This window comes from Bos indicus x Bos taurus, chromosome 9 (genome assembly GCF_003369695.1).
Source record: "Bos indicus x Bos taurus breed Angus x Brahman F1 hybrid chromosome 9, Bos_hybrid_MaternalHap_v2.0, whole genome shotgun sequence".
In the NCBI taxonomy this organism is placed as follows: Eukaryota; Metazoa; Chordata; class Mammalia; order Artiodactyla; family Bovidae; genus Bos; species Bos indicus x Bos taurus.
Window position 1 is genome coordinate 40,697,786 of NC_040084.1, and position 19,198 is coordinate 40,716,983.

Genomic DNA, 19,198 nt, shown 5'->3' on the forward strand with positions numbered 1-19,198 from the left:
TAATACAAGCATATTGAAGGAAAAGCAAAATGAAATCTAGAAGTATGAAAACATTATTTAAACTTAAAAGGCATATATAGAAATCTAACATCCCAATATTCAGTATTTAGTATCTACCAAAGGACTTATATTCAAAAATATGTAGAATTCTAACCTAGTTTTTTGAAAGTTGAACATATGCTTAAAAACATATGGGTAAATGAACTACCAATACACTCATAAAATTGTTAGTGATTAGGGACAGTTAACGGAGAAGGCGATGGCACCCCACTCCAGTACTCTTGCCTGGAAAATCCCATGGACAGAGGAGCCTGGTAGGCTGCAGTCCATGGGGTCACGAAGAGTCGCACACGATTGAGCGACTTCACTTTCACTTTTCACTTTCCTGCATTGGAGAAGGAAATGGCAACCCACTCCAGTGTTCTTGCCTGGAGAATCCCAGGGACGGGGGAGCCTGCCATCTATGGGGTCGCACAGAGTCGGACACGACTGAAGCGACTTAGCAGCAGCAGCGGCAGGGATAGTTAAATTTACAATACAATGAGATTTCTCACCAACTAGGGTGGCTAAAATGTAAAAGATTCACAAAATCAAGTGCTAATGATGAGATAGAATAACTGCAATTTTAATACTTTGCTGCTAGGAATATAAACTAGTTTCAACCACTCTGGAAACAGTTCAGTGGTTTAGTATAAAGTCATACATACACTTATCATGTTGCTACTGCTGCTGCCAAGTCGCTTCAGTCGTGTCTGACTCTGTGTGACCCCATAGACAGCAGCCCACCAGGCTCCTCTGTCCCTGGGATTCTCCAGGCAAGAACACTGGAGTGGGTTGCCATTTCCTTCTCCAATGCAGGAAAGTGAAAAGTGAAAGTGAAGTTACTCAGTCGTGTCCGACTTTTGCGGACCCATGGACTGCAGCCTACCAGGCTCCTCCGTCCATGGGATTTTCCAGGCAAGAGTACTGGAGTGGGGTGCCATTGCCTTCTCCGTACACTTATCATATGACCCAGTAATTCTACTCCTCGCTGTTTATCCAACAGAAATGAAAACATAGGTCCACAAAAAGACTTTCTCACAAATGTTCATTGCTTCTTTATTTATAATAGCCCAAACTAGAAATGGGAAATAGATGGGAAAACAGTGGAAACAGTGTCAGACTTTATTTTTTGGGGCTCCAAAATCACTGCAGATGGTGACTGCAGCCATGAAATTAAAAGACACTTACTCCTTGGAAGAAAAGTTATGTTCAACCTAGATAGCATATTCAAAAGCAGAGACATTACTTTGCCAACAAAGGTCCATCTAGTCAAGGCTATGGTTTTTCCTGTGGTCATGTATGGATGGGAGAGTTGGACTGTGAAGAAGGCTGAACGCCGTAGAATTGACGCTTTTGAGCTGTGGTGTTGAAGAAGACTCTTGAGAGTCCCTAAAACTGCAAGGAGATCCAACCAGTCCATTCGGAAAGAGATCAGCTCTGGGGTTTCTTTGGAAGGAATGATGCTAAAGCTGAAACTCCAGTACTTTGGCCACCTCATGTGAAGAGTTGACTCATTGGAAAAGACTCTGATGCTGGGAGGGATTGGGGGCAGGAGGAGAAGGGGACGACAGAGGATGAGATGGCTGGATGGCATCACCGACTCGATGGACGTGAGTCTGAGTGAACTCTGGGAGTTGGTGAGGGACAAGGAGGCCTGGCGTGCTGCAATTCATGGAGTCGCAAAGAGTCGGACACGACTGAGCAACTGAACTGAACTGAACTGAAACTAGAAATAACCCAAAGGTCCATGATGAATGAATTAAAAAAAAAAACCTATATATTCATACAATGATACTGCTCAAAAACACAAAGGAATAGACCACTGAGATATACAGTTATATTGTTGAATCTCAAAAACATTATGCTAAGGGAGAAAAGCTTGGAAAAGATTATATACTGTTTGTTTCCATTTATATGAAATTCTAGAAAAGGCAAAATTTGTCTGTATATGATGGTAAACAAAGTGGTTGCTAAGGGCCAGGCACTGACTATAAAGGGTGATGAGGAGACTTTAGAGGGTGATAAAAATGTTCTATATTTTTATTGTAGTGGTTTTTATGTACATATTTATAAAAACTCATCAAACTCTGTACTTAAAATGGGTGCCTTTTATTGTATTAGACTATAAATAAAATGTTGATGTTTAAAATATGTATGTAATTTGAATACATATTACATGATCATACATATATAATATATATATGTATAAAAATACATATATAATATATATATGTATTAAAAATCGGTGAATTCTGAAAATAACATACCTCAAGCAGCATTAAGATTTTTGAGATACATAGGTATAGCTGTAGAAATAGATGTTGATGAACAATGTGCTTAGTTTTCAGAGTAACTTGTGCTTATATTGGTTTTCTCAAATATTCTTTGCAGGTAGTTGACTATGATAAAGTGATTCAACCACGTTTTGATAAAGCCCTTGAAATGTTAACCAGAAACACTATAGCTGAGGCCACTGAAGCAGCCATTAAAGTTGTCAAAGAACGGCTTCTCTTAGAACTACAAGCTAAAAATGGTGAACTATTTTTTTAATGTGTGTTTTAACAGTAGTTAAGCCTGGCTCCCTGAGGGCACAGTCTTGGTTTGTCTTGATATCCCTGGCATCTTGCACACTGCAGCCTCAGAATAAGTGGTTGGAGAAATGAATACACATAAACCTGAATCATACACTGAGAAAAAGATTCCAACTCTGGATTTCTAAGGAAAGGAATCATAAAGAGTTTTCAAACTTAGATTTCTTTTCTTTTATGGATCTGCTTCCTGGGCAGAATTTACCCCTTTATTTACACCAGGGGCGATGACAACAACGACACTTTGTCTGACTCATGGAGTTTGTGTTATTGCTGCTGCTGTTGTTGTTCTAGGCCTCTGTGTCAGCCTTGATTGTAAGTCAGTGTTTTTATTTGGGGAATATTATTTTCAGATTCAAAATGTTATAAATGAAAAAGTCATCGATGAGGAGACAGAAGCACGAGAGGTTAAATGGCTTCCTGAAATTCATCCAGATGGTGGCATAGCTAAGACTTGAACATCCTCTATTTGTCCGAATCTGCTATTAGGATTTCACTAACTTTTTACATACACTGGAAAGCTCCCCATCATTTCCTATGCTGGAAACTATTTAAAGGTCAAGGAAATTACTTCTTACATGGCAATATTGAGCTTTTGCTAGGAAAGAACACAGGTTTTGCCTAATAAATCTGCCTCTCTTCTTTCTCATTAACCTATAATCAAGTAAGAAAGTACAACCTGGTGCCTGAGAGATTACAAAAAGCAACCACAAAAAGACCAGCATTGAAATAATATGCCATCCAAATGATCATGGATCAGTGGTAAAGAATCCGCCTGGAATGCAGGAAACACAGGCGACACAGCTTCAGTCCCTGCGTTTGGAAGATCCCCTGGGATAGGAAACGGCAACAAACTCCAGTATTCTTGCCTGGGTAATCCCATGGACAGAGGAAACTGGTGGGCTATGGTCCACAGGGTCTCAAAGAGTCAGACACAACTGATTGATTGAGCACAGATAATAAAGAATGAATTTATGTGTTTATTGTATTATCTTCAGAATTAAGACCAAAATTAAAAAATACTCTTGGACAATTAATAAATATGTAAGATATCTGGAAATATTGACTCAAACTTCTAAGATGGCTTGTCATTCAGTTTTGAATAACAAAAATGAATAATTGATTCAAAAATGAATTTTTGAATTCAAAATTGAATTTTGAAATGAACTCAAAATTTTGAAATGAACTCAAAATTCATTAAAAATGAATAATTTTAAAATTAAAAATGAATTCATTCAAAAATGAATAATTATATCAACAAACACTTGAGCACCTTCTTGTGTTAGATACTGTTCTAAACATTGAGCTACAGGGGTGAACAAGACACCTGAAGCTCCTGTCCTTGAGGTGAAAGTGAAGTGAAAATCGCTCAGTTTTGTCCGACTCTTTGCGACCCCATGGACAGTCCATGGAATTCTCCAGGCCAGAATACTGGAGTGGGTAGCCTTTCCCTTGTCCAGGGGATCTTTCCAACCCAGGGATCAAACCCAGGTCTCCCGCATTGCAGGCAAATTCTTTACCAGCTGAGCCACCAGGGAAGCTGGTATGTGTGCCCAGTCCTGTCTGACTCTTTGCAACCCCATGGATTGTAGCCTGACAGGCTCCCCTGTCCATGGGATTTTCCAGGCAAGAATACTGGAGTGGGTTGCCATTCCCTTCTCCAGGAGACCTTCCCAACCCAGAGATCAAACCCAGGTTTCCTACATTGCAGGCAGATTCTTTACCATCTGAGCCACCAGGTAAGCCCCCAGACAATAAGATTCAGTTCAGTTCAGCTCAGTTGCTCAATCGTGTCCGACTCTTTGCGACCCCACGAATCGCAGCACGCCAGGCCTCCCTGTCCATCACCAACTCCCGGACGTCACTCAAACTCACGTCCATTGAGTCGGTGATGCCATCCAACCATCTCATCCTCTGTCGTCCCCTTCTCCTCCTGCCCCCAATCCCTCCCAGCATCAGAGTCTTTTCCAATGAGTCAACTCTTCGCATGAGATGGCCAAAGTCCTGGAGTTTCAGCTTTAGCATCATTCCTTCCAAAGAAATCCCAGAGTTGATCTCCTTCAGGATGGACTGGTTGGATCTCCTTGCAGTTTTAGGGACTCTCAAGAGTCTTCTCCAACACCACAGTTCAAAAGCATCAATTCTTCGGTGCTCAGCCTTCTTCACAGTCCAACTCTCACATCCATACATGACCACAGGAAAAATCATAGCCTTGACTAGACAGATTTCTGTTGGCAAAGTAATGTCTCTGCTTATTAATATGCTATCCAGGTTGGTCATAACTTTCCTTCCAAGGAGTAAGGGTCTTTTTTTTTTTTAAGTGTCTTTTAATTTCATGGCTGCAGTCACCATCTGCAGTGATTTTGGAACCCAAAAAGATAAAAGTCTGACATTGTTTTCACTGTTTCTCCATCTAGTTCCCATGAAGTGATGGGACCAGATGCCATGATCTTCATTTTCTGAATGTTGAGCTTTAAGCCAAATTTTCACTCTCCACTTTCACTTTCATCAAGAGGCTTTTTAGTTCCTCTTCACTTTCTACCATAAGGGTGGTGTCATCTGCGTATCTGAGGTTATTGATATTTCTCCCGGCAATCTTGATTCCAGCTTGTGCTTCCTCCAGCCCAGCGTTTCTCATGATGTACTCTGCATAGCCCTTCTTAAAATTTTAAAAATTGTATATTTTTTTGCCAGGGATTTTACTCCAACATATTTTTTAAGAAATTTTGCCAGTGGAGAATATTGAGGCTTTTTAACATAGAAAGTTATATAATATAATAACACAAAAGATGGGAGCTAACATGGAGCAGGCTTCCAGGGTGCCAAACCTTTTCTATGTTCCTTGTTGACACCCATTATCTTATTTGATGTTGCAACTGTGTTTTTAGTTTAATGATCCTCATTTTGCCCAGTAATAATTGAGACAGGAAGATCAAATGATTCAAACTGAGACAGGGAAAGCAAATGATTCGCAAAAGTCACATTGACTCAGTTAGAACTCACATGCCCAAGGTTGTCTACCTGCCCCCCAGCTACCTTTTGCTAACACAGTCAATTACTATCTTACAGCTCAGTCAACTTCAAAAGACCTTCGAGGAGAATCTGAAAGGAGGGAAAGTGAAGTCCCAACTGATGAATACAGAAGTGCAGAAGAATTGCAGTCGTCACTTGATGAAGATGGTAAAGAAAATGTTGCTAATGTTATTGGCCAAATCTTTCCTAGTATAAACAGATTAGCTGATGGAGCGTCTTATTCTTTCACTGCAGTGTTCACTTTTGAATCCCAAAGAGAAAGCTCTTTAGAAGACAATGAAGAAGCCAAAATGAAGTCAGATGATAAAGATGGTAACAAAATGAGCTGCTAATGCCATGCGTGTAGATCTTATTTCCATTTATTTCATGTGTTATCATGTTTATATTGAAGCTTAAACTTATCCTCCCCTCACCCTCAAATTGGAAACTTTAGGAGTAAAAAAGTTAAGTTTTTCTCTTACAGATTTAAACTGACCAGCTGTAGAACAGAAATTGATCTACTAGAATGAAGGAGAAAACAGAACACAAGTCTAATACTATTGGAACGCTCTACAAAATTTTCTGTATCTTTCCAAACACGATACAATCATTATTGTACAATAACAAATTCTTTCTTAAAAGCTCTCTGCTTCCTTTAATGGACTGGAATCAGAGCATCATAAACCCAGAGTTGTAGCTGTGAAGTGTTTATCATTTAGTGCTATTTACCACGTCCAGTATTCTTGACTAGAGAATTTCGTGGACAGAGGAGCCTAACAGGCTAATTGTCCATGGGGTCACAAAGAGTCAGACATGACTTATCAACTAACACTTTCACTTTACACTCTTCTAAAACTTTTCCATTTATATTTTAACATAATCAAGAGCATACAAAGTAAACTACTTTTATTTTTTATTTGTGTTACATTTAATTACATAATTTCATTAGAAAATAATTTAACCATCATTTAAAATTACTGCATAATTTCTTTATTTAGAGGTATTAGTTTTAACTAGTTCATTACATTGAAAACTTATATTTTTGCTACTAAAAAATTCAAAGAATTTTTTTCCATTGTATTTTTTATACAAAGTTTTGCCTGTATGTTGACACAAATGGAGTTACTAGTTTAATGAGTAAGAAGCAATAGAGAGTCAAATTGCTTTGCATAAAGTTTCAATTTATGTTCCCATCAGGAATATGCAAACTACATGTCCTAGGTTCTTCAGTATTTTCTCTTTTTAAATATTATTTTAATTTTTATTTGACTATTTCTGAAGTTTAGTGTTGTAATACTGTGTTAGCCATTTATATTTCTTCTTTTCTGAGGTGACCATTTTTGTCTTTTGCCCATTTTTCTAAATTGTTGTATCAATTATATGGTTTTAATATAAATGTTCTGTATTAGTCACTTATTTTTCATATTTTTTTTCCAAATTGAGTGGTTTGTCTTTTAACTCATCTTGCTGACTTTGAGGTAGCAGAGTTTTTCACATTTTCATAGTCAAATAATTAATTTCCATTTGTTAATTTCTTCCATTTACTTTCCGGCTTAAAAGTCTTCCTCTCAACCGGAGATTTCATATATACTTTTTTTTTAAGTTGGTGCTGCCTTTTTGTATTTAGCTTTCAACTCCATCTACAGTTTAGTGTGTTGTATAATGTAGGGCTGATCTTCTTTATTTGGTTCCTCCTCCTGATTCAGACAGATGTGTCTTTGCCTTGTGTTTATTTCAAGCTGAGTAGGAATTGAACTGGGCACTGGCAGAATCATATATGGCATTCCTCCTTTCCCAGCCTGCATGCACACGCACACACACACTTCACAGAAGGACCTGGACATTAACATTTTTGCCAAGTGACATCTGGGAACCCCATCTCTGCTCCTGGAGAGCTCCCAGCACCAATATGTACACAGAGAGGCCCTCCCCCGTACTACCTGTTCCCTCTTTAGGGGAAGCCGTCCAATGTAGCAACATCATCAGTACCTCTACTCACTGCCAGAGGATCACCAGCACTGCTGGTGTGCCGTGGTAAAAGACAGCCTCTCTCCCCCATGTGTCTGAGATAAACACACCTTTTACCTCTTGGAGCAAGAGAGTCTGTTGTGACACCAGGAAGGGAAAATTTTATTTTTTTCCAATTTACATCCATTGGCATCATATGAAACTGAAATTACTCCTGGTTTTCTTATCTGTATTTTCTACTGCTGATAAATATGTCTACCTATTTGTTTATTATGGTTGTTATTTTAAATTTTTAAGGAATTAGGAGCATTGAGTCCTGGGTCCTTGGGCTCATACCACAATCTTCCTTAGGAATCACCTACAGTTTAAGTACTGTTCTTTATGTGTTTAACAGAGTTTTATTTTCAGATGAAAAAGAAATAAGTGAAATGTTTACACGTCAAAGAAGTCAGCAAGACTCTAGTCGAGATCTAAAGAAGGATTCCAAAAAAGGTAAATTATTACTAGGGTGATTTGGTTCTCTTCAGTTCAGTCGCTCAATCGTGTCCGACTGTTTGCAACCCCATGAATCGCAGCATGCCAGGCCTCTCTGTCCATCACCAACTCCTGGAGTTTACCCAAACTCATGTCCATCGAGTCGGTGATGCCATCTAGCCATCTCATCCTCTGTCATCCCCTTCTCCTCCTGCCCCCAATCCCTCTCAGAATCAGGGTCTTTTCCAATAAGTCAAATCTTCACATGAGGTGGCCAAAGTATTGGAGTTTCAGCTTCAACATCAGTCCTTCCAATGAACACCCAGGACTGATCTCTTTTAGGATGGACTGGTTGGATCTCCTTGCAGTCCAAGGGACTCTCAAGAGTCTTCTCTAACACCACAGTTCAAAAGCACCAATTCTTTGGCACTCAGCTTTCTTCACAGTCCAACTCTAACATCCATACATGACCACAGGAAAAACCATAGCCTTGACTAGATGGACCTTTGTTGGCAAAGTAATGTCTCTGCTTTTTAATACGCTATCTAGGTTGGTCATAACTTTCTTTTTTTTTTAATTTAAATATATTTATTTTAATTGGAGGCTAATTACTTTACAATATTGTATTGGTTCTGCTACACGTAAATGTCTTTTAATTGGTTCTCTTATACTGTGGTAAAAATCACAAATAATTCCTTTAGAATTTTGAAGGATAACCATGTACTTTTTTACTTAAAAATCTTATTAATATCAACTTACTCTATCTTAAGTGAAAGTCACTCAGTTATGTCTAACTCTTTGCCCCACCACCCCCCCTCCACTTCCCATGGACTATACAGTCCATGGAATTCTCTAGGCCAGAATACTGGAGTGGGTAGCCCTTCCCTTCTCCAGGGATCTTCCCAACCCAGGGATCAAACCCAGGTCTCCCGCATTGCAGGCAGATTCTTTACCAGCTGGGACACAAGGGAAGCCCAAGAATACTGGAGTGGGTAGCCTATCCTTTCTCCAGAAGATCTTCCCAACCCAGGAATCGAACCAGGGTCTTCTACTTGCAGGCGGACTCTTTACCAACTGAGCTATCAGGGAAACCTTTACTCTGTCTTAAAGACTACTATAATATGAACAGTTGGACATGCAGAAACACAGATAGAAGAATGTGATATACTGTTTTCATGAACAAGAATATTGGAAAGATAGGATATCTGTCTTTCTGTTCTGTCATTCCTGGCATGTGGCTACCATAATAATTCACAAGATGGCTGCTAGTGTGCCAGTTGTTACATCAATGGGCAAGAAGAGAGAAAAGGCAAGAGACAAAAAAATAGCACTCCATCCAGCTGAGTTCAGTCAATTCAGTTCAGTTCAGTTGCTCAGTGATGTCTGACTCTTTGCAACCCCATGAACTGCACCATGCCAGGCCTCCCTGTCCATCACCAACTCCCGGAGTCCACCCAAACCCATGTCCATTGAGTCAGTGATGCCATCCAACCATCTCATCCTCTGTCATCCCCTTCTCCTCCTGCCCTCAATCTTTCCCAGCAAATTCAATGAGTCAGTTCTTCTCATCAGGTGGCCAAAGTATTGGAGTTTCAGCTTCAACATCAGTCTTACCAATGAACACCCAGGACCGATCTCCTTTAGGATGGACTGGTTGGATCTCCTTGCAGTCCAAGGGACTCTCAAGAGTCTTCTCCAACACCACAGTTCAAGAGCATCAGTTCTTCTGCACTCAGCTTTCTTTACAACTCTCACATCCATACATGACTACTGGAAAAACCATAGCCTTGACTAGACAGACCTTTGTTGACAAAGTAATGTCTCTGCTTTTGAATATGCTGTCTAGGTTGGTCATAACTTTCCTTCCAAGGAGTAAGCATCTTTTAATTTCATGGCTGCAATCACCATCTGCAGTGATTTTGGAGCCCAGAAAAATAAAGTCAGCCACTGTTCCACTGTTTCCCCATATATTTGCCATGAAGTGATGGGACCAGATGCCATGATCTTAGTTTTCTGAATGTTGAGCTTTTAAGCCAACTTTTTCACTCTCATCTTTCACTTTCATCAAGAGGCTCCTTAGTTCTTCTTCACTTTCTGTCATAAGGGTGGTGTCATCTGTATATCTGAGGTTATTGATATTTCTCCCGGAAATCTTGATTCCAGCTTGTGCTTCCTCCAGCCCAGCGTTTCTCATGATGTTCTCTGCATTGAAGTTAAATAAGCAGGATGACAGAATACAGCCTTGATGTACTCTTTTTCCTATTTGGAACCAGTCTGTTGTTCCGTGTCTAGTTCTAACTGTTGCTTCCTGACCTGCATATAGGTTTCTCAAGAGGCAGGTCAGGTGGTCTGGTATTCCCATCTCTTTCAGAATTTTCCACAGTTTATTGTGATCCACACAGTCAAAGGCTTTGGCATAGTCAATATATCAGAAATAGATGTTTTTCTGGAACTCTCTTGCTTTTTTGATGATCCAGCAGATGTTGGGCAATTTGATCTCTGGTTCCTCTGCCTTTTCTAAAACCAGCTTGAACATCTGAAGTTCATGGTTCACGTACTATTGAAGCCTGGCTTGGAGAATTTTGAGCATTACTTTACTAGCATGTGAGATGAGTGCAATTGTGCAGTAGTTTGAGCATTATTTGGCATTGCCTTTCTTTGGGATTGGAAGGAAAACTGACCTTTTCCAGTCCTGTGGCCACTGCTGAGTTATTCCTCTTTAAAGAGAAAACAACAAGACTCACCCCCAAAAAGTTCTTCTTGCATTTTATCTACGAGTGAAACTATCAATATAAGGGAAATTAGGAGATGTAGTGTTTTTAAACAGCTAGGCACATTGCTGACCCTAACAAAATCAGCATTCTGTTACTACGGGAAAGGAGAACTGGATATTGTGTAGGCAAGTAGTATCTTGTGGCACATTTAGTATTTTTGCCTGGCTATTTCTGCTTCCTCATGTCCCCTTTCCCAGGCTATGAGATCTTGGGTTCTTACGTCTGACTATCCAGGAATTGCTGGTTTTCTGTATCTCTGAGAATGGACTTCTCACTTCATGACAGAGAGAGCAGCAGGAAGTTGCTCCTCAAAAGTCCTTTGGGATTTTTTCTGCAAGAGGATCAATTAGGCTCTGGCAGGAGACCCTGATGGATGGAGCTCAGAAAGCACTACTGGAAAGGCCGAGGTAGAAGAGTTGCTCCACAGTCTGGTGGCGCTGCCAATCTCATGTCCTGTTAGACACATGGATAAATGTTTATATCATGGTGCAGCCTATAAGCCAGCTCAGCCATGTAAGAAAACATTCAGCACATAGTGAGGCAGGAATCAAGGCTAACACCTGAAAAACCAGCCTATGCTACCTTTTTTTCCCATTCTCTTGCCCACCCCCTCTCCTTTTATTGTCCCATGTAGTCTCATGCATACAATTTAGGGCTTCCCTGGTGGCTCAGTGGTAAAGAACCCTTCTGCAAGTGCAGGAGACATGGGTTCAGTCTCTGGTCTGGGAAGATCCCACATGCCACAGAGCAACTAAGCCTGTGCACCACAGCTATTGAACCTATGCTCTAGAGCCCGGGAGATGCAATTAATGAGCTCACGTGCTGCAACTACTGAAGCCCACATGCCCTAGAACCCATGCTTCACAACAAGAGAAGTCTTCAAAACTAGAGAAAAGCCCCCGGCTAGAACTCTTCCCCAACTAAAGAAAAGCCCGCACAGCAACGAAGATCCAACACAGCCAACAATAAATAATAAAAACAATTATTAATTGAAAGCATTTATTTTGTTTTCTGACTCATTCTTTAGTTGCCTGTCTTTTAGCTTGACTCCTGGAAGCCTTTGCTTCCTACCTCTTCTCCCCGGTTTTCTGAGTTTTTACTCCTGCCTGACATGAGTTTTTTTCTTGCCTCATATGCTTTTGTTCTGATGCACTGGCTTTAAGCCACTATTCTACTGTTTTGTGATTCCAGACTTATTTCCTCTCTAGTTCATTTCTCCCTTTTTCTGGCATGTTCAGCAGTAACACAAAGAGTGCTTCCTTGGGTTAGGTATTTACGATCATGTTCTGTTGCAAATAACATTGTCTACTAAAATTATTAAGGGCATTAATGTATTGATTTACTTTACTTTAGATGTAACAGACTATGAGATAGAAGAGGTAACTGCTGATCATCCAGAAGTTCTTTCCATAATAAATGAGACAGTAAAAATGGCAAAGAATATGAACTTTGAACAGCCACATGAAAAAATTGCTGAGATCTTAGATGAAGTTCTCCAAGAGGTAAGAAATCCAGAATCTTTATTTTTATCTCTGATTTCACAGTATCTGAGAAAATGTTAACCTGGTATATGTACAATTATATTTGAATCCCATATGGCAGTGTTGAAATCTATAGCCTCCTAATTCACGTGCATTTTACAGTAACACTGTTAATATGTAATGTACCCTGCTGCTGCTGCTGCTAAGTCGCTGCAGTTGTGTCCGACTCTGTGCAACACCATAGACGGCAGCCCACCAGGCTCCCCTGTCCCTGGGATTCTCCAGGCAAGAACACTGGAGTGGGTTGCCATTTCCTTCTCCAATGCATGAAAGTGAAAAGTGAAAGGGAAGTCGCTCAGTCGTGTCCGACTCTGTGCAACCCCATGGACTGGAGCCCACCAGGCTCCTCCATCCATGGGAGTTCCCAGGCAAAAGTACTAGAGTGGGTTGCCATTGCCTTCTCCACATGCTAGCAAAGTAATGCTCAAAATTCTCCAAGCCAGACTTCAGCAATACGTGAACCGTGAACTTCCAGATGTTCAAGCTGGTTTTAGGAAAGGCAGAGGAGCCAGAGATCAAATTGCCAACGTGCTGGATCATCAAAAAAGCTAAAGAGTTCCAGGAAAGCATCTATTTCTGCTTTATTGACTATGCCAAAGCCTTTGTGTGGATCACAATAAACGTGGAAAATTCTGAAAGAGATGGGAATACCAGACCACCTGACCTGCCTCTTGAGAAATCTGTATGCAGGTCAGGAAGCAACAGTTAGAACTGGACATGGAACAACAGACAGGTTCCAAATAGGAAAAGGAGTACGTCAAGGCTGTATATTGTCACCCTGCTTATTTAACTTCTATGCAGAGTACATCATGAGAAACGCTGGGCTGGAAGAAGCACAAGCTGGAATCAAGATTTCCGGGAGAAATATCAATAACCTCAGATATACAGATGACACCACCCTTATGGCAGAAAGTGAAGAACTAAAGAGCCTCTTGATGACAGTGAAAGAGGAGAGTGAAAAAGTTGGCTTTAAAATTCAACATTCAGAAAACTAAGATCATGGCATCTGATCCCATCACTTCATGGCAAATAGATGGGGAAACAGTGGAAACATGAGACTTTTATTTTCTTAGGCTCCAAAATCACTGCAGATGGTGACTCTAGCCATGAAATTAAAAGATGCTTACTCCTTGGAAGGAAAGTTATGACCAACCTAGACAGCATATTCAAAAGCAGAGACATTACTTTGTCAACAAAGGTCTGTCTAGTCAAGGCTATGGTTTTTCCAGTAGTCATGTATGAATGTGAGAGTTGTAAAGAAAGCTGAGTGCAGAAGAACTGATGCTCTTGAACTGTGGTGTTGGAGAAGACTCTTGAGAGTCCCTTGGACTGCAAGGAGATCCAAAGTCCATCCTAAAGGAAATCAGTCCTGGGTGTTCATTGGAAGGACTGATGTTGAAGCTGAAACTTCTAATGAGAAGAACTGACTTATTGGCAAAGACCCTGATGCTGGGCAAGATTGAGGGCAGGAGGAGAAAGGGACAACAGAGGATGAGATGGTTGGATGGCATCACCGACTCAATGGACATGAATTTGGCTATGGTCCAGGAGTTGGTGATGGACAGAGAGGCCTGGTGTGCTGTGGTTCATGGGGTCACAAAGAGTTGGACACGACTGAGGGACTGAACTGAACTGACAGCATTATAACTTTGTTTACATGTCCATCAATGCCTATTAAATGTAGCACCTCAAGGCAAGAATACCAGATCAGTTATCTTTTTCATTCCCTCTGCGTTTTTCAGTGCAACTGAACAGAAGTGCTCAATAAATGAGCTTTTATGGTGATCTTTTCTCACATTTTCCAAACAGCACAAGAAGTTCAAACAAAGATTATTTAAAATTAAGACGGAATTTCTACCTCAAACTATAGATTTCTCTCAATTGCAACTTCCTATTCCTTGAAAGTGTTAATATGGCATCTATGTTGCTACATTTCTAAGTATGATGTGAAAATCTCTCAGTCCTGTCAGGACTCTTTGTGACCCCATGGACTCCAGGCCAGAGTACTGGGGCGAGGAGCCTTTCCCTTTTCCAGGAGAATCTTCCCAACCCTGGGATCAAACCCCAGGTCTCCCAGATCTCAGGTGGCACTGCAGGCACACTGCAGGCTTATCTAAGTATGATAGTAAGTTTATTAATAAAAAGGACTTCTTTACATGAAAAAAGACTGATAAAAATGCTCTGGTTACAAGTGGCTTTTTTAAACTTTTTATTTTGACATACAGTTGTATAGGGCAATGGAAAAAATAGAACAGAAAGATTGCTGTGAATCTAAAACTGCTCTAAAGGGAATTCCCTGGCTGTCCAGCGGTTAGGACTCAGGGTTTTCACTGCCAGAGTCCAGGTTCAATCCCTGGTGGGGGAACTAAGATTTCACAAGCTTCATGGCATGGCCAAGAAATGAAATTAAGTTAATAAAAAATAAAACTGTTCTAAAAGTAAAGTTTATTTTTTAAAAACAGAACTACCACATGAACTAACAAACCTACTTCCAGCTATATATTCAAAAGAATTGAAAGCAGGGTTTTGAAGAGATATCTCACACCCATGTGCATGGCATGTGAACTGTAGTTACCATGCTGTACATTCCACTCTCAGTACTTATTTATCTTGTAACTGGACGTTTGTACCTTTTGACCATGTATGTGTGCGTGCTAAGTTGCTTCAGTCATGTCCAACTCTTTGTGATGCTATGGACTGTAGTCTGCCAGGCTCCTCTGTCCATGGGATTCTCTAGGCAAGAACACTGGAGTGGGTTGCCATGCCTTCCTCCAGGGGACCTTCCTGACCCAGGGATCAAACCCGCATCTCTTGCGGCCCCTGCATTGCCAGTGAATTCTTTACTGCTGAGCCACCAGGGAAGCCCTACCTTTTGACCCTTTCACCCATTTCCTCCCACCTTTTCCTCTGTCTCTGGCAGCCACCAATGTCTTCTCTATGAATTTGGTTTTTTTAGATTTCACAATAAATGAGGTCATATAGTATTTGTCTTTCTCTAACTTATTTCACTTATACTACTTCATTATAGCTTTTCCCTCCTAATTCTCTCATGTGAAACTTTTCCAAGTGTTTAAAATTCTTTTTTTTGCCCCAAATGCTCTTCATTCAGATGGAAATTTCAAAAAGCAGGTAAATCTGCATAAGCCAAAGGGTTACACTGGTCCTCTCAAGATTTCTTTCCCTTGACTTCTAATATTCTGTGACTTCCTGATTGCATACAGATTTGTTTAAAACCTTCGGAACTGGTGTATTCACAGACCCACATCACTAATCTCCACATTTGTATTGAAGTTGTTATAATTGGGTTGCAGGTGGGGGATAGTTTAGCAGAACTCACAAAGCACCTGCAAGATTTGTTTTGAATCAGTTTCTTTCTATAGCTGTTAGTAAACATCTCAGGACCTCTCAGCTCTCACTTTAAAGGCTAAAAATGTAAAGGGAAGTAAAGAGCATTGTCACTTAAAAAGGCAGACTGAGCACAGACCTGGTGACTCCAGGGACCAGGGAGTAGAGTAGACCAGGGGCCATTGTCACCTGAGACCATGTTAGAAACACAGACTCATGGGCCCTGCCCTTGACCTTCTGAATCAGGATCTAGGTTCTGTAATACTGAGTAAGATATAGCAAGCATGTTTTGTTATATTTATTTAACAGAGGCTTTTGCTTCTTGTTCTTAATGTACAGCTTTAGTGCTTTCAAATTGTTTCTCTTTTAAAATTAAGTGGCTCTTTTTTTTTCTTCTGAAAGTCAGAAGAACTCAAAAGATATTTGGTTAAGGTCCAGGAAAGTGACATATCAGGGTAACATCCTTGACTTGGATGCCTATGATGGTAATTTCAGTGTGTCATTTTTCACAGGTAGTTGAAGAAAACAAGAATAGGTTTTATGGTGCCCCCAAATATGGAGGATGGATACTGGACAACTGCCCTCTTGTGAAAGAACTCTGGATGGTCTTAGTCGACAAAGGAGTTCTACCCGATTTAGTCATCTGTTTATCAGACACAGAAAACAATGGTTGGTAAATACTTATCATGTCAATTCAGAGTGAAGTTTTTACTGCTGATAATATTTTTAGTTTATATTTTTATGAACTATAAAATGGAAAACTCTCCACCTTCCCTGGATACAACAAATACCACCCCAGCAGTCCCTTCATGACCTAGAGGTACACAAAAGGAAACATCCAACCACTGAGTAGGTGGCCACGGATGGTATGCTGGGTCACTGGATGCTCCAGTACACTCTTATCATTATTCTTTGGAGCTGAGCATTTAACAACCCTCATCCCAGTCAGCATTATAACTTCTGAATGAAAAATATATAAGGCTGAGGGCAAAACTATCTATTAATCCTTTTTCCCCTCAAATGGGAAATACTAAGTAGATAAAGATAGCAGAACTAAATTTTAATTTCTGTCACTGTGTATAAAGCTATAGTAATAAAAAATTATGGCACTACCAGAAAAAAATGACATAGACCAATCAAACAGAACAAAGAGCCCAGAGATAAACTCACACATATACAGTCAACTAATATTTGATAAGGGAGCCAAAAATATTGTTATTTTGCATCTTAAGGAAATATATTTGAAAAGAGAATTTCCAGGGGGAGACTGTGTTATACTACTTTTTATGTTTTAGTTACTTATAGTATAATATATACCTTTTTAGAAGGATTTAAGATGGTCTGAAAAAATCTGGGCTCTATTTAGATAAATACTTAAAGGAAAGTATATTTGGATATAGACAGAAATAATTTTTCATTTCTAATTTCCAAAATAAATCTCACTATATTTTATAGAGCTTTAAAATTAATATTACTGTTTATCTGTATTTCAGGAAAATATTTATATAATAGACTGTATTTAGAGAATAAACAAGAAATTGACTCTAAGATTTTAGAAAGATTATTAGATGAACTACTAAAGGAAAGAAAAGAGGAAGAAGCAGCAAGGTAATCTGCCTGGCACAATAAATGAGATTAATTAACCTTTTACAACTGTTAAAAATCTACTTATGATTTATATTTATAAAATGCCTTTAACATCAAAACAGGCCTACTAACAAGATCCAATTCTAATTCTAAGAAAAATAGTAATTTCATAAATATTCCCAGAATCTCTAAAGTATATAGCTGTGGATATTTTCACAGTCCCAAATCAGACATTCTAAACCAAATGTTTACTTTCAAAAGACATTGTGAAAAAAAGTCCTGATAGTCCAGAGGCTAAAACTTCAAGCTCCCAATGTAGGGGGCCTGGGTTCGATCCTTGGTTGGGGAACTAGATCCCATATACCTCAATTAAGAGTTTGAATGTTGCAACTAAGACTCAGTGTAGTCAAATAAATATATATTTTTTAATGAACACAGAGAAAGTATATATTTTCTACTCTATTTATCTGTGACTTAATTTTACTAACTAGAATCCACAGGTCAAAGAAATAATATAAAAAGTGAAAATACACTTGTGTCATATGACTTAAATTCAAAGCTTGACTAAGTTCTACATAAGGTAAAGAACAAGACTGCTGCTAAGTCGCGTCAGTCATGTCCGACTCTGTGATCCCATAGATAGCAGCCCACCAGGTTCCCCTGTCCCTGGGTTTCTCCAGGCAAGAATACTGCAGTGGGTTGCATTGCCTTCTCCCAAGAACAAGACTAGTTATTCATAACTGATAGGTTCAACATCAAATGCTTATTCTTGAGACTTCCTGGTGGTTCAGTGGCTAAGACTCTGAGCTCCCAATATGGAGGATGTCAACTCAATCCCTGGTGGGGTAACTAGATCCCACATGCCACATTAAGACTTGGTGCAGCCAAATAAATTAATTAATTAAATACTTTAAAAAAAATTGGTCAGAGATGCAATGCAACTTGGTTGGAAAAGAGATAAAATGTATAGGATTTAGAATTACATTTTTGGCCAAATATCTACAGACATGCTGATTGTACCTGTTTTCCAGCATTAGTTTCCAAATGTGCTGGTCAAATGCAAGATAATTTCTTTTATCACCATTTGTCTTTGATCTACCCAAGTAGTATATGGAAGTAGCTAGAAACTGGCAGCAAAATTCTTCTTCCTCCTTGTCAGATTTTAGATTCTTAGCAGCCGCAACATATAGTATCCAGGTTTTGGATGAGGAAAGCATCACAAAAGAGCCCTACCTAACTAGAAAAGTAGAAGAATTGCCAGTTCACACACTACCAAGTAGGGAAGCCATGCAGAAACAATGCTCAGTAGTCTCAAAGGTCTGGGTGATGAACAAGAGAACTCAAATTACACTAAGACTTCAGTCTGGATCACAGGGTCACAGGGTTTAGAATATAGTGAGACAACACTTCCTATTAACAAGAAACAGGATTTGTGGTCCAGTGGTTACAAATCTGCCTGCCAGTTCAGGGGACACTGGTTCAATCCCTGGTCTGGGAAGATTCCACATGTCTCAGGGCAACCAAGCCCACGTACCACAACTATAGAACCCACAGCCTAGAGTCTGTGAGCTGCAACTACTGAAGCCCACACACCCTAAAGCCCATGCTCTGCAACAAGGGAAGCCACCTCAATGTGAGGCTCAAGCACCACAGCGAGAGTGTAGCGCCTGCTTGCTACACCTAGAGACGAGCCCGGGTGCAGCAACAAAGACCCGGCACAGCCAAAGATAAATAAACCAAGGTACACACTGTTGGGAGGAGAGGTGTAGTGATATATTTGAAGAGAATATGTGTAAAGATTTTCAAAGGAAGGGGAAAAGGACACCGAAAGAACACTGAGTATGAGAGAATGACCCACCTACAGAAC

At 39.9% G+C, this 19,198-nt stretch overlaps 1 protein-coding gene across 5 annotated transcripts in view; it reads left to right on the forward strand.

Annotated features, from left to right (window-relative positions):
* Nucleotides 1-19,198, forward strand: part of AK9 (adenylate kinase 9) — a 116,963-nt gene that overhangs the window by 40,560 nt on the left and 57,205 nt on the right. For all 5 annotated transcript variants that reach the window (XM_027551232.1, XM_027551235.1, XM_027551233.1 and 2 more), the window contains 7 exons: nucleotides 2,434-2,575; nucleotides 5,700-5,810; nucleotides 5,898-5,975; nucleotides 8,019-8,102; nucleotides 12,212-12,360; nucleotides 16,257-16,413; nucleotides 17,238-17,352. In XM_027551232.1, the coding sequence (XP_027407033.1) occupies nucleotides 2,434-2,575; nucleotides 5,700-5,810; nucleotides 5,898-5,975; nucleotides 8,019-8,102; nucleotides 12,212-12,360; nucleotides 16,257-16,413; nucleotides 17,238-17,352 (836 nt within the window). The remainder of the gene's footprint in view (nucleotides 1-2,433; nucleotides 2,576-5,699; nucleotides 5,811-5,897; nucleotides 5,976-8,018; nucleotides 8,103-12,211; nucleotides 12,361-16,256; nucleotides 16,414-17,237; nucleotides 17,353-19,198) is intronic.